At 35.7% G+C, this 15,414-nt stretch overlaps 1 protein-coding gene across 1 annotated transcript in view; it reads left to right on the forward strand.

Moving 5' to 3' along the window:
* Positions 1 to 344: 344 nt before the first annotated feature.
* psmd1 (proteasome 26S subunit, non-ATPase 1) overlaps positions 345 to 15,414 on the forward strand; it is a 42,004-nt gene continuing 26,934 nt past the window's right edge. The window contains exons 1-16 of the mRNA XM_048169812.1: positions 345 to 527; positions 1,067 to 1,110; positions 1,198 to 1,271; positions 3,786 to 3,955; positions 4,690 to 4,898; positions 5,532 to 5,675; positions 5,753 to 5,979; positions 9,180 to 9,240; positions 9,337 to 9,465; positions 9,584 to 9,672; positions 9,766 to 9,844; positions 10,086 to 10,259; positions 10,346 to 10,457; positions 10,689 to 10,885; positions 12,288 to 12,383; positions 14,059 to 14,123. Of these exons, the coding sequence (XP_048025769.1) occupies positions 512 to 527; positions 1,067 to 1,110; positions 1,198 to 1,271; positions 3,786 to 3,955; positions 4,690 to 4,898; positions 5,532 to 5,675; positions 5,753 to 5,979; positions 9,180 to 9,240; positions 9,337 to 9,465; positions 9,584 to 9,672; positions 9,766 to 9,844; positions 10,086 to 10,259; positions 10,346 to 10,457; positions 10,689 to 10,885; positions 12,288 to 12,383; positions 14,059 to 14,123 (1,886 nt within the window). The 5' untranslated portion in view covers positions 345 to 511. The remainder of the gene's footprint in view (positions 528 to 1,066; positions 1,111 to 1,197; positions 1,272 to 3,785; positions 3,956 to 4,689; positions 4,899 to 5,531; positions 5,676 to 5,752; positions 5,980 to 9,179; positions 9,241 to 9,336; positions 9,466 to 9,583; positions 9,673 to 9,765; positions 9,845 to 10,085; positions 10,260 to 10,345; positions 10,458 to 10,688; positions 10,886 to 12,287; positions 12,384 to 14,058; positions 14,124 to 15,414) is intronic.

The following is a 15,414-nucleotide window of genomic DNA, read 5'->3' on the forward strand; positions in this document are numbered from 1 at the left end:
TTTATTTATTTGTTTGTTTATTTATTTTTCAGATTAAAAGTAGAAAGGAAATGTGTTCCATCTTGTACCACTGAGTGGCATGACGAACCACAGCTTCATATTATCTTCGCTGAATAGCAGAGAAGAAGAGCCACTGAAGGGTTGACCGCTTCAAAGCCTGTTTGGAAACATTTATTACTACATGCCTTACAAATCTAATATATTCATTTGAAAATAATTGATAATACCCATGAAATAATAGTTTTATAATATTTACTTATTGCCACTTTCATGTATTCTGCAGCACATGGTCTTATACTAAATGGCATATCATATTTTCAGGCACAATTTTCGGTGTGTCCCGTAGAAGCGCTCATTGTCAGATGAGTTTGTGCCGCTGCCGTAATAGCAGTTGATCGCTCGAGCGCTCACACTGTTTCATTGAGAGTCAAACAAGCTTTATTCCTCTTATTACGGTTTGTGTATTTAAATCATTGTGCTGGAGGAGATCCGGTGACAGTCGCAAACAGACATGATCACTTCAGCCGGTGAGTGACTGCAATGAATGAGAAAGAGTGCGTTTGATTTAGCTGAGTCACACAGCTAACGGCTAACACAGCGCACAAGTTTATTGAGCTTTAGAACTTTATTTGTGCTTAGTGTACATATATTTACAATTATAATGATGCTATATGTAATACTTTAGCGCTTAAATGCGCTGGTGATAGTGTAAATGTTTGTTAATGTCATTTCTCGTGGCATTTTCACTGCCGTGGTTTGTTTACAACGGCAAAAAAGTGTGATTTCTTTTATTTTTAAAGTTGACCTAGTCTTAACATTGTTTTGACTATATAAATATTATCAAGAAGCCATGCATATCATATGTTAGTTGTAAATAAAACTGATGTTTTAGGGTGTTATTTAGCAGATCTGTCATGTCACTGACAACATTAATCTAGATAGATAGATGGATAGATAGATGGGGAGACTGATATGTGGACAGATGGATAGACAGGCTGAAAGACTGATTTCTAAATAGAAAGCAAGAAAACACTGTTGTACTGATGGATGGTTTACTGTTTTGTAGCTGGTATCATTTCCCTCCTGGATGAAGATGAGCCACAGCTCAAGGTACAGCATGTGCTCAAACGAAAAGATAAATGCTTATTATTATTATATCGATGTTGTTATTAACAATATTTTGTTGTTCTTTTTAAGGAGTTTGCTCTACACAAACTAAACTCCATTGTCAATGACTTTTGGGCTGAGATTTCAGAGTCAGTAGACAAAATGTAAGTAGCACTGATCATGGCTCATTTCTCATTTTTGAAGGAGATCAACCAAAATTGCCATAAATATGGAAAAAATTACACCATTTCTTTATTTTCTAATCTGAAAAGTATGACCCATATGAACTGCATAAAATTCAAGAAAAATGTATCATTATCATTTTACTTTTCTGTAAATTATTATTATATTAATAATTTTAAAATACTTTTTTTGTTACAGTAGTATTATTGCAATAGTAATATTTATTGATTTTTGAATAATTTAAATAAGTGTAATCAAAATAATTTATAATATTAATAATCTTTAAAATGGTATTATTGCAATAGTAATATTTCTTTGTTTTGTTTTTTATGTAAAAAAAAATTGATGCTTTAATAATTATTAAATATTAGGGCTGGACGAAATTAACTAAAATCAAAATCTTGGTTAAAGGTGCTAAAGAGGATCTTTTCATTGACTGAGAAACCAAAGACTGTTAGTGAGTTTTTGAAATGAGCGCATGCGTAAGAAAACCCCCCCTCCTTCAAAGCTCATTTCGAGGGAACGCCTCCCAAAACTCGTGCACGAGTATTGGAACACGAGTGTTTACCACCGGCATTCGCTGTGTCGTGTTTGTGGATTCATTATGTTGGACTCACCGCAGGTAACTCATAATCTGCAGTTGTTATTCCTGTCTCCTGACAAAAACATTGCATGCGGCGCCTGTGGAGTGTGGAAAGTTACTGGAGCGTGCAGCCGCGCACGTCTCTCACAAGGAACATCATGGTAGTGATTGACAAGCCAGAGGGCCAATCCGCGCACGTCTTTCACAAGGAACGTAATGGCAGTGATTGACAAGCCATCATCGTGTAAACGATTGGCTGATGTTTTTAAGGCCCCACCTCGTGCACAGATGATGTATATTGATATTATTCCTTTCAGTGCACCTAATAAATAGTCTTTTATCAGTTAGTAAAGACAGTTTCAAGTAATATTGCAAAAATGTATAAAACAAAACATCCTCTTTAGCACCTTTAATTGAACATTTTACCTTGATTACGATTAATTAGGGCTGCACGATTATGACAAAAATTATAATTGTTGATTATTCCTTTGAAATTTGAAAAGGCACAATTACAAAAAAACAAAAAAAGTCCACTTACATCATCCTGCATGCTTAAGATGCGTTTTTTCCCCCCTTTCTACAGGTTATCTTAAGGGTTTTTTTCCCCCATTGTTTTAATTTACATTGAATGATGTTGTGAATAGCTTTATACTATTGTTTGAAGCAACTGTTTGCCATATTTTTATATGAAAATAAACAAGCTGAAAACATTCTCTAAAAAACTTATATATTGCTTTTCTATAGCATTAAATGTCAACTAAATATTGGTTTGGTTTCTTCTTTAAATAAAAAAAAAAAAAATGTAAAAATGTGCATGGTATTATGTTAAATTAAAACTAAAATTAAAACAATGGGAAAAAAACCCCCCTTAAGATAACCTGTAGAAAGGGGGAAAAAAAACGCATCTTAAGCATGCAGAATGATGTAAGTGGGCTTTTTTTTGTTTTTTTGTAATTGCGCCTTTGAATGATTCCGTAATCACAATTAGATATTCAATTAATTGTGCAGACTTAAGATTAATGAATGATTATTTTTGTTTGTTTGTTTGTTTTTCTCTTTTTTTTGCCCTCATAGTTTACTAACAAGGTTTGTACTGTAATATGCTTGACTATTAAAGGTGGAATATTTTTTTCCTAATGAAAGAGTGCTCCGGCATAACAGCTCAATTTCAGCAGTTATTTTTATCTATGGTTCGTAATATTTCTTGCAGATTTATGCTTTTTATAAATCAGATACAGATAAATTAGCACAATATCAGTACATTTATTTGAATGCATTAATGAGAGAGCGATTGTGTGTGTGAATTAGTCATACCATCTCTCTATTAACTGTGAAGCTGTGGGTTGTAATTAGTTACTTCAAAAGTAGGAAAATATATGCTATAACTTTTGAGCTTCTAAGCTACTTTAGTAATAAATCACAGGACAGCGTTGATGAGTTTCCACGCTCCTCTCTGAGCGCGCAAACTTAATGTGATGTGCAGCTACTGTCTGTATGAATGTTCGTGTGCCACAATGCATCAGTGCCATAGCTCAATATGATGATACACATCCAATGCTCTAAAATCGCTTTTGATGTTCAAACTGGCAAACACATACTTTCATGTGTTGCTTCCATGCCGCTGACTGGACCGGGCGTAGTCACTGTTACTTAAATTTATTATATGTTATGAATATGAAAACAAGGAAAAATGATGAACAATGCCCGAGCTGCTATTTTCCATAATATTGAAATCATATTATTTTACAGAAAAGAGCAGCCAGTCTAATTTTCTCCTTTTGTGTCCCATAGAAAAAAGTCATACAGGTTTAGAATGAAATGTCTGTTAATGAAGACGTTAATGAGCTTGTCCTAAAACATTTCATATGAGTGTCATTATTAGATTGTAATGAAATGTGTTTTTCTCTATCAGTGAGGTCCTGTATGAGGATGAGACATTTCGAAGCAGAGAGTTTGCTGCACTGGTGGCGTCTAAAGTCTTTTACCACCTCGGCGCTTTTGAGGAGTCTTTAAACTATGCGCTGGGTGCTGGAGATCTCTTCAACGTCACTGATGATTCCGAATATGTGGAGACAATTATTGGTAAGTGATTAGTTGTCTGAAATTTTTTTAAAGGAAATTAATACTTTTATTCAGCGAGGGTGCGTTAAATTGATCAAAAGTGACGGTAAAGACATTTATAATCTTACAAAAGATTTCTATGTCAAATAAACACTGTTCTTTTGAACTTTCTATCCATCAAAGGATCCTGAAAATAAAAATATATTGCGATTTTTCTACAAAAATATCATGAAAGTTCCTTTGACTATTAAGCATATTTTGTTAAATTGTAATTTTTATGATGCTGCTAGAAAACGCTTTTATTCAGAAACATGCTTGCATGGAATATTTGAAAATGTACCACCTGAATGTATTTTAGATGTTTTATCTTATGTTAAGTTGAAATGTTTTATATAATGTACATTTTATGGATTATACTGAACTTTTTTGCCATGTAAATAGCCATGATGCTAACATGGCGTAAAAACTTAATAAACAAACAAACAAAAATATCATGCAGCACACCTGTTTTCAACATTGATAATTATCATAAATGTTTCTTGAGCATCAAATCAGCATATTAGAATGATTTCTGAAGGATCATGTGACACTGAAGACATGATGGAGAAATGATGCTGAAAATTCAGCTTATATATTCAAATAGAAAACAGTTATTTGAGATCGTAAAAATATTTTGCAATATTACTCTACTTTTGATCAAATAAATGCGACTCAAACTTTTGAACACTATTATGTATGTATTCTTCACCCATCAGCCAAGTGTATCGATCATTACACCAAACTGCGTGTTGAGAATGCCGAGCTACCAGAGGACGAGGAGAAGAAAAGCATCGATCCTCGTCTGGAGGGAATCGTCAATAAGATGTTCCAGCGCTGCCTGGGAGATCATAAGTACAAACAAGCCATCGGCATCGCGCTGGAGACCAGACGCTTGGACATCTTTGAGAAAACCATCTTGGAATCTGTATGTTATTTATCTGCAGCATCTTAACTAAATATTGCTGGTTCGTAGTGTTGTTGAGGTGATCGTTCAAGAGTGATGTGTGCAGATTATGAGTACGTTAGGGATGCATGGCATCAAAAAAATCAATATCGCAATTTGGCTTGGTGCGATTGTGAAATCGCACAGGATGCAATTTAAATAAATATGCTCTACCAGTTTCAAAGTGAAGTGTAGTGTTTACACGCCTGATATTATGAGCGTGTAAATGAACACACAGTGCCGAGCTTCACTCTGAAATCTGCAGTGCATGTTTTAATTTGCTGCAACCCATCAAAATAAAATCTTGATGGGTTATCCTTTGAAAATAAAGAAATTAAATATGTAACATTTTGCAATCTGAACTTGAATTGTCATAAAAATGTTTTTAGAGACTTACTGACCTTGACACACAGTCTGCAGTAGTCCTTTCTATGATATATTTTCCTGTTTGTTGTACCACATTTGTGGACAATATTTGAAAAATATTTTTGAATAATTTTTTAAAATAGACTGTTGTGTAGATGTGGGTAGTTATATGTTAATGATCTTGTGGATGTGATGTTATAACCTCAACGATTTCAGTACCAGTTTTTACCATGTTTTGTTTTCCTACAGAATGACATTGGTGGTTTGCTGGCCTACAGCCTGAAGATCTGCATGTCCCTCATGCAGAACAAGAAGTTTCGTAACGAAGTTCTTCGAGTTCTCGTTAAGCTGTACATGAACCTGGAGAAGCCTGACTTCATTAATGTTTGCCAGGTGTCCTGAGTGTACTTCAGCTTTATTCTACTGAACATTCAGAGATTCCTCTCTAACATCTTTCTTTTTCATCGTAGTGTCTGATTTTTCTTGACGACCCTCAAGCTGTGAGTGATATTTTGGAGAAGCTTGTGAAGGAGGATAACCTCCTGATGGCCTACCAGATCTGCTTTGACCTGTATGAGAGCGCCAGCCAGCAGTTCCTGTCCTCGGTCATTCAAAACCTGCGGACCGTAGGCACACCCATCCCCTCTGTGCCCGGCTCCACCAACACGGGCACTGTGCCCACCCAAGAGAAAGACAGGTGGGAGACTGAGGGCATGTTACTGCTTTCGTAATTGTGTTTCATTGATATATGAGTGAAAATTGATCAATGAATTTAGAAAAATCTATGCAAGTGAATGGGCTAGGGATGGGCATTTTTGGCAATATTTCATTTCGATCATCGATAGGTTTCAAATATGAGAAATCGAGTACTCGGGGGATGGGCCGTTGCAGGGGGGTTGGGGTGAGGCATGGCCGTCATGCATGGAGATAATGAAAATATTTGAAGACTTTTATGAAAATTAATGTTAAAAATAAAAATACACCATGAAAACTTGTCTATGAAAACATGAACATGTGATTAGAACACTTTTAGATTGATTATGATGCAGCAATATAATTAAGAACCATCTAAAAGGAATAGCTGCCTGAGGTGAAGTGACCTTATGCCAATAAACCGAAGCCCGTTCTATGCCACATCCTATGATATTAATCAGATAACTCGGATACATAACATAGACGTTACATTACTACTTGTATCTGCATGAAAGGATGCAAATGCCAGTGAACGCTAAGTTACGCGCTATAGCGAGAGAGAGAGCTCCCACCATGATGCGCTTTCATGACAGCACGCTGAAACATGGGCAAGGACAGAATTTACTATAGATTTCTATAAAGTTCTCATTATAATGCTATGTTTATGGCAGATTTGTGCTTTATTTTCATCTACATTATTAAGTGATTCCATTCCATAAATTGAATTAGCATATGCCATTGAACAAGTATGATGAAAAAAGCACTGCTGCATTATTATAACATCAGTATTTTTTTTAAAGAAACATCTAGCTTAACAGCAATCAAATAACTCAGATATCGGGCATTGTATTTGAGCAAACTAAAAGTGTATGCAGCGCATTCAGCATGTTAATAAATGCTGATATCACAGCGCATCCTGTATTAGATTAATCAGATGTAGCTATTACAACTTTCATCTGCAAAAGTTTGTGAATGCAAACGTGAGCTTGACCAAAAGTGTAACTCCTATTGCGCTTTAAAACGAAAGCCAACGAAACGAAAGCACAACAAATTCACATTCTATTAGGCTACATTAGTGTCACTATTGTAATTTTTTATTTATTCTAATATTTCAGCAATATTTTGGATTCAATTTGCACTTTCTGATCAACCAAAATGTTATTTTACAGTATGAAAATCACTGATCATAGGCGCAGAGATTCGTGCTCGCGAATTACATGGATGTGATTCCACGTTACAAATGTGCTCTTGACATAAATTAAGTAGAAACTGCCTCAAAATGGACTATTAAAACGAAAAGAAAGCCGTGTCTGAAGCCTTCAGTCGATTTTTATTGGTTGAAATGAAATGAGAATCTCTTGTATTTTTCCGTGGGTGCTTAGGGGCTCGGCGCCTATGCTGATGATTATTGTTAAATTTGTTATGAATATAATTTAAAGGATATTTTCAGCACAAGATAAAAGCTTGGCGCTGCACAGCTTGCATTGAACTGTATTTTCATCTATCTTGTCAAAGTGAAGCCAGACATTCTCTCTCATGTCTTTTGACTAGGGCTGGGCGATATATCGCATGCAATTGTCACGCGCATTTCGTCAGTAAAGCCGGTTCCCTGATTACCGCTAAATCGCCATCACCTGCTTTCAAATGGAGCGGCATTTAATAGACAGAGCCGTAGTTCACTGACAAGCTACGCAATATCGCGTTCATTATCGAAGGCGATTCATCTGCGATAATGAACGCAATATTGCGCAGCTTGTCAGTGAACTACGGCTCTGTCTATTAAATGCTCCATTTGAAAGCAGGTGATGGTGATATAGCGGTAATCAGGGAACCGGCTTTACTGATGAAATGCGCGTGAAAATCGCATGCGATATATCGCCCAGCCCTACTTTTGAAGCATACTGTGGCAAGCTAAACAATCAGAGCTCAGGGCGCCGCCCAAAGTGCTGCTATAACTAATCAGGAGAAGAAAAAAATAACAAACTTTTCAATCATCATTTGACATGATCATCACTGTCACGGTCGAGTACTCGAGCACTTGATTGCTGTTGCACATCCCTAGAATGGGCGCCAAAATGTTGTAGCTCCAAAAAGCACATACAGTCATCATAACAGTAATTCATATGACCCCAGTGGATGAATATTGTCTTCTGAAGCAAAATGATTGGTGTGTGCAAGGAAAAATACTAATATAGCATTCAAGAGATGTTGCGTTTACGTGATGTCTTACATGATGCAAGTAGTGTGTGTAAATACTGAAATGCTCTTGCATGAGCTTCACATCATATTTATGTCATGTGAAATTGTCATGAAAATTAAGCTAATTTTATCCCCAAGTTTAGTCCACTTTTAAATAAACTTTTCCTGATAATTTACTCACCCCCATGTCATCCAAGATGTTTTTGGATGGCATGGATGAGATGTCTTTCTTTCTTCAGTCGAAAAGAAATTAAGGTTTTTGATGAAAACATTCCAGGATTTTTCTCCATATAGTGGATTTCAACAGGTTGAAGGTCCAAATTGCAGTTTCAGTGCAGCTTTAGCGGTTTGAAGAATGCGGAAACGGAAAGTACGTTCAAGGCGATATTTTGTGTTTATAAAGCATAAACGGTTGTATTTTTTTCAGAAATGACCGATCGTTTTGCTAGATAAGACCCCTATTCCTCGTCTGGTATCGCTTAAAGCCCTTTGAAGCTGCAATGAAACTGCAATTTGGACCTTTAACCTGTTGGTAGCCGTTGAAATCCACTATATGGAGAAAAATCCTGGAATGTTTTCCTCAAAAACCTTGAAAGAAAGACATGAACATCTTGGATGACATGGGGGTGAATAAATTATCAGGAAAAGTTTATTTAAAAGTGGACTAATCCTTTAAAGTAGGCCAATTTATATATCATGGGAATATTTATTGTACTACCTTTTTTAAAAAAAAATCATTGTACAATGTTTTTCCTGAAATACAGTAATAATAAATCACAATGCTCCTTAAAATAGGCTTAATTTCATTGCACATTTTTATAATTTTTTTGATTTTGGGTTACTGTTTTCATGAAATTCAGCCTTTTAATCATGGTAAAATTATTGTAACTCACAACCTTGTGAGGTTATTTAACAAAAAAGTTCGAAATGTGCTGTTTTTTCCACAATAAAAAATATTTATGAGCTGATACAGACCATATAAGGACTATAATATCCTTATTACAGTGATGCCATGGAGACAGAAGACAAAGCTGGAAGCTCTCCTGCTGGAAAGGCTGCTGATGTGGTGAGTCTTTACTTTAAGTCTTTTAACTCATCAGATATTAGGCTTGTATAAAATGTCTCTGTTTTATCTTATTTTTTTATTATTTGTTTAAAATAGAAGGACGAGCCAAAAGACCAGAATTCAAAAATGATCAAAATACTAAGTGGTGAAATGGCCATTGAGCTGCACCTTCAGTTCCTCATTCGAAACAACAACACAGACCTGATGATTCTCAAAAACACAAAGGTGAGAAACCAGCTTTTTAACTGATTTAAGACTCTGGTGTAATTTTTAGCATGAATCAAATCCCAGATGTTGGTATGCTTCATAAGCTAAGTATAGTTTTATTTCTGATTCATTTCAGGATGCAGTTCGAAATTCGGTGTGTCACACAGCAACGGTCATTGCAAACTCATTTATGCACACAGGAACAACAAGTGACCAGTTTCTACGGTAAAGCACATTCACATGTTTACTAATCAAAATTTGGCCTCTTGATGTAGATAAGAAAACAGATAAGAATTGTCATATCTTTTTATTTTACAGAGAGAATTTGGAATGGCTAGCGAGAGCAACTAATTGGGCCAAATTCACAGCAACAGCTAGTCTTGGCGTCATTCACAAGGTTAACATTTTAGATAACACTTTTAAATATCTATTAGTCTGTCTGTCTGTTTGTATGTTTTGTATGTTTTAGATTTCTGTCTGTTTTAGATTTCTCTTTGTTTGTTTTAGTTTTCTGGCTGTTTTAGATTTCTGTTTGTTCGATTTAGATTTCTGTCTTAGATTTTTAATGAAGAAAAAAATAACTTTAATGTTAATACCTTTTTATTTTCATTGTTAACTGTACTTGCTTTTGCGTCCAGGGCCATGAAAAGGAAGCACTACAGCTAATGGCGACTTACCTGCCCAAAGACACCTCACCTGGATCAGCCTATCAGGAAGGGGGAGGGCTGTATGCCCTTGGGCTAATCCATGCGAATCATGGAGGGGACATCATCGACTACCTTCTGAGCCAGCTCAAGAGTGCCAGTAATGATGTAAGTGCATAATCACATTCAAATAAACTTTTGCAGCACTGCGACTCCAAAAAGCAGGAGTAATTCTCCATCTTCATTCTTTGCAGATTGTCCGTCATGGTGGCGCTCTGGGTCTCGGGTTAGCTGCCCTGGGCACTGCTCGCCAAGATGTCTACGATCTGCTCAAATCAAACCTCTATCAAGATGATGCAGTAACAGGCACGTAACATATCTTTTTATTTCAGATGCATTGTATATCACTAATATTGAAAGGTTTATTTTATTTTTGTTAGTAGATTTCTCTAAGGCAAACATCACTATTACTAATGATTAAATAAAAGTCGACCACCCAGAATACTTCATCATAATGCAGTTCAGTTTTAAATGTGCAACAACCACTCTATATTTCAAGGTTAATCTCACTGTCATGTTACATTGGTGTTGTCTCAGGAGAGGCGGCTGGCCTTGCTCTGGGGCTAGTGATGTTGGGCTCGAAGTCGGCCCAGGCGATAGAGGACATGGTGGGTTACGCTCAGGAGACCCAACACGAGAAGATCTTGCGCGGATTGGCTGTCGGCATCGCCATGGTAATGTACGGAAGAATGGAAGAGGCCGATGCTCTAATTGAGAGTCTATGCAGAGATAAGGTAAGCGCTGGTTTTCATTTAATATTTTGTATGTACTTTTTAGATATTTTAATTTTTGCTGTGAGGTTTTATAAAAAATATTAAGTAAAAACCTTAAGGGCAGTACCTCCCCTTGATTGCATCATTTTTCATACAAATGTAATGGTTATTTATGATTTCCGTTCATGCTATTTCCGTCTCTACCAGGCAGAATATATTCTTTGTAGTCTTAACCAGTGTTGGGGAAAGTTTCAAAAGTAGTGCATTACAATGTTGTGTTACTCCCTTAAACAGTAACTTAGTTACTTTTTGTGGAAAGTAATGTGTTACATTACTTTTGTTTTATTTTTTCACCTGGCTTCCTTTTTTGTTTTTGTTATAACAAATGTAAGCAAATGTAAAAGCCCTTTCACACAAAAAGTGAAATGAATAGGCTTCAGGCTGATCACAAATGTGATGTTTATCTAAAGTCATTTTTGCTTATTAGTGTGGTTGAATTAGATCATTGAAGGTCAGCAGGAAAGACATTGGTTAATAAAGTGAGATTAAATACATAAAGTATATATTTTTTTAAATTTAATATATTTAATTATTGCAGGTTTATGCAATATATGAGATTGCATTTAGGGCTGCACAACGATTAATCGCAATTAATTGTTTCCAAAATAAAAGTCTGTGTTTACGTAATAAATGTATGTGTTCTGTGTATAATAATTATGTATATATAAATACACACACATACATATGTATATTTAAGAAAAAATGTTATTTATATATAAAATATTTATATTTATATATAATATAAAGATATTTAAATATATTTATTTATACATGCATATATTTCTTAAATTTATACATGTATGTGTGTGTATTTATATATACATAATTATTATACACAGAACACACACATTTATTACGTAAACACAGACTTTTATTTTGGAAACAATTAATCGCGATTAATCGTTGTGCAGCCCTAATTGCATTTCACTGTTTTTATTCATTTTCAGAAATACTGACTCTATTTTTGTGCAAGTGAGATGAGTAAATGTTTACATTTAATCTAGAACTACAATAACCATCATGTTCACACACAACGCCTCTACACTTACTCCTGATTTCTCTCAACATGGCGACATGAGAGCTGTCAGTGGGCAAAACAAAGTAATTTGTGTTTCTTATTTGAAAAAGTAACACAGATATTTTGTTGTAAATTTAAAAGTAATGAGTTACTTTACTAGTTACTTGAAAAAGTAATCTGATTACTTAACTCGAGTTACTTGTAATGCGTTACCTCCAACACTGGTCCTGACTGTTTTCAGAAAGCTATGTTTATTCTGTGAATGTATTAACTGTGCAGCTTGAGGTTCTGCTCTTGCGTGCAGACAGCATATTGAGCTTCTGTTTTATCTCACTGTCCTGACAGGACCCCATCCTGCGCCGTTCGGGAATGTACACAGTGGCCATGGCATACTGCGGCTCTGGGAACAACAAAGCCATTCGGCGACTGCTACACGTGGCTGTGAGTCTACCCTAGCAAATGTTACGAACAAGAAGTATTATTAGACACCAAAAAATATAAGGGTCATTCCTCAGTTACAAGAAAGAAAACTGTTTGAGATTGACCATTTGTCAGTCAGTGTTTATGACCTGAGAGTAGCTTTATTGGATTAGATATTACCAAACAAGTCAGTTTTTTTTTTGAGAATTTGTATTCATTAAAAAAAGGCAATAGTCTGATATTTATTTTAGGTCATGGACATTTAGATGTTACATACACACACACAAAAAATGTGCTGATTTTTTTTTTTATCAATGTAGTGTGTTTTTTTTCATCCTTTTTTGCCATCTTTTTTATGTTCAGCAGGGGGTCCATCCTGCATATCCTGCAGGTGGTGACATTTCCATACTCTGTTGTACTTGCATCAAAAGAGCTTTCTCTGTTTCCTGTTCTGCAGCACATTTTGAACTCTGTAACTTTAAAACATGAATATGCTAGTGTTGTAATTTATTTTTTTCTTTTAGATTTAGGCTCTGGTAAAGCCCGGGCACTTAAACTTTTATTATTACTTGTAGGGATGCACCGAAATTTCGGCCGCTGAAAATTATTAGCCAAAAATGGTATTTTCAGTTTTTGGCCGAAAGAAGAAAAAAGGCTGAATATATGAGCCCAAAATATATGCCACTCCACCCCTCAGTGTTTAGCACTCAGGTTTCACTCTCATGCAGCATTTATTTTTTTTAAACTTTGCGAGCAGTGCCGCTCCCGAAGATGCACAACTTAAGTCTGTACCGGCACTCAGTTTGCTCTGCTCAATGTTCCGCTCTGTGTGTGCAGTCAAGTTCCACTCATGTGCCGCTCACAGGAAAAGCAAAGTTTGCTCAAATAACACTCCAAAATGAAATTTCCCTTTAATAGGCTTGTTTCTGTTTGCAATAGCCCTACTGTGCTGTAACATGGTGTGGTATAGCCGTGCTGAGCAACGCTGCTAAAATGACACTACCCTCCTGTTCACTGATCCACTCCCCACTACGCTCTGCTCACATGCTCTAATAATAATAGCTTTGTAGGACTATACTTTATTTCGGTAATTGGTCAAAAAATAAATGTTAAATCTATCTTAGCATAATATATAATAAAATATGTATATATAAAATGATAAAATATGCTAAAATATATATATTTTTTTTGGTTTTGGTTTTCGGTCAAGTGCATCCAGAAATTTAATTTTCGGCCCAGAATTTGCATCCCTAATTACTTGATTGTTACAGTGGCAAGAAAATAATCTACATGCCAAACTGAGCTAAATTAAGCCATTGCTCAGTAAGGAATGGAGAGTTTGCTTGCATGAGGACTAAAAGAATAACAGGTTGTAAATTTGAAATAATGGACATGTCAAAACCTGTTATTTATGAATTAAACCAATATTCCCAAGAATTTTTTTTTTTTTTGGAAACATTTTATTAGAATTTAAAAAAAAAAAAATGAAATGCCATGAATATTTTTCTCACCTTTTTCTCAATTTATCAGCTTTTTGTTTTAGAGCTGGCAACATGGTAAATTTGGCAATATCCAATTAAAGTTATGTGTTTAGTTAATTATGATATTATAGAAAAATATGTTCTTCTTTAAGATTAGTGAGTTTAATATTTTATACGAATGCACTTTTCTGATTTTTCGCCCCTCTTCCTGTTAGGTGAGTGATGTGAACGATGATGTTCGGAGGGCTGCCGTTGAGTCCATCGGATTCATCATGTTCAGGTATGGTGCTGCCTTTCCTCACCTGTCTCTCTCCCGTCAACGCTCCCTGTCGCCTTGTCCTGTGCTTCATTATAAACAGACAAGCCGCTTTCAGAATGCTTGCCAGTGACTGATTAATCAGCCCTTAATATATACACAGACAAGATTCCGCCAATTCCTCTGCATTGCTTTCCAAACGTTTTTGGAGTGTCTCCTGAGGTGCTTGTTGCCGGAGGTTGATTGTGATCCCATTAAGAAATCAATCACTTCCTTCTATCGTGCCCTGTGACACTTGCTTTATTGTCAGTGAGAGTGTGCCCATGTTTTGCCATTCTCTTTTGCTCCTACTTGGTGGTCCTGCATTGAGTGTTTATCTTATCAACAGTCTTTATGGAAATATCTGCCATATTCTTAAGCAGTAGTTCAACCAAAAATGAGTTGTCATGTGCTCCATTTATTTTTGTGCTTTTTGAAAAAACTTTTTTTTTTTTTTAATACAGGTTTAAAAATACAAGTTTTCAAAGTCAGGTAGCCAATGAGTGCGTTTACATGCACGTTCTTAAGCCAATTTTGCTTAGTAAGCCGACATCAAACGTGGTCATGTAAACACGGTAACCCGTTTTCTTTTATCGGAGTAAGGTCATAAATGGATTAAGCATAAACCGGTCGGAACAGGTAGTTTTTTTTGCCTCTTACCCCGATTTTGTGTGGCATGAAAACGCATTAAACTGCTTTCTGTCAACTTATTGACGTGCGCATGTGTGATACGTGACAGAAACGCATCCATAGTGCAGATTTAAATGCGCATCCAGACAGAGCGAGTGTTTTGTAGGAAAGGAAGAAGTAATTATATCACAAACGCAGTATTTCAAGACCCAGAAAATTGTAAAAAGCGTTGCATGAGAGAATGCATGAGAGAATAATATATGTAGTTTCTTGCTGACATGTTGCAAGCTTTATTTAACATCAAAACTGATATAACATATAGAATACTCTGAGTCAGATATGCAAATGATTATTTTTGACGTCACTACAGGGAAATAACCTGAGTTATTAATAAAGTGATGTAAACGCGGTTTACTTGCGTGGTCAGTTTACTGGTTTGCATATAAATGGGGAAAACTGGTTATTTCAGTAAGCTGATATTTGTGAGTTATCAGCTTACTGGTGTGCATATAAACGTGCTCAAACTCTAATTAGTTTAGGGTCATGTCCACTACACACTCACATACTCGTTCTTGCATTCGAAACATCTGAACATTGAGTGATTCTTGAAATAGTCAGCTAGGCAGCATTGATCGATATGCCAATA

Source organism: Megalobrama amblycephala, linkage group LG2, assembly GCF_018812025.1.
Source record: "Megalobrama amblycephala isolate DHTTF-2021 linkage group LG2, ASM1881202v1, whole genome shotgun sequence".
Classification (NCBI taxonomy): Eukaryota; Metazoa; Chordata; class Actinopteri; order Cypriniformes; family Xenocyprididae; genus Megalobrama; species Megalobrama amblycephala.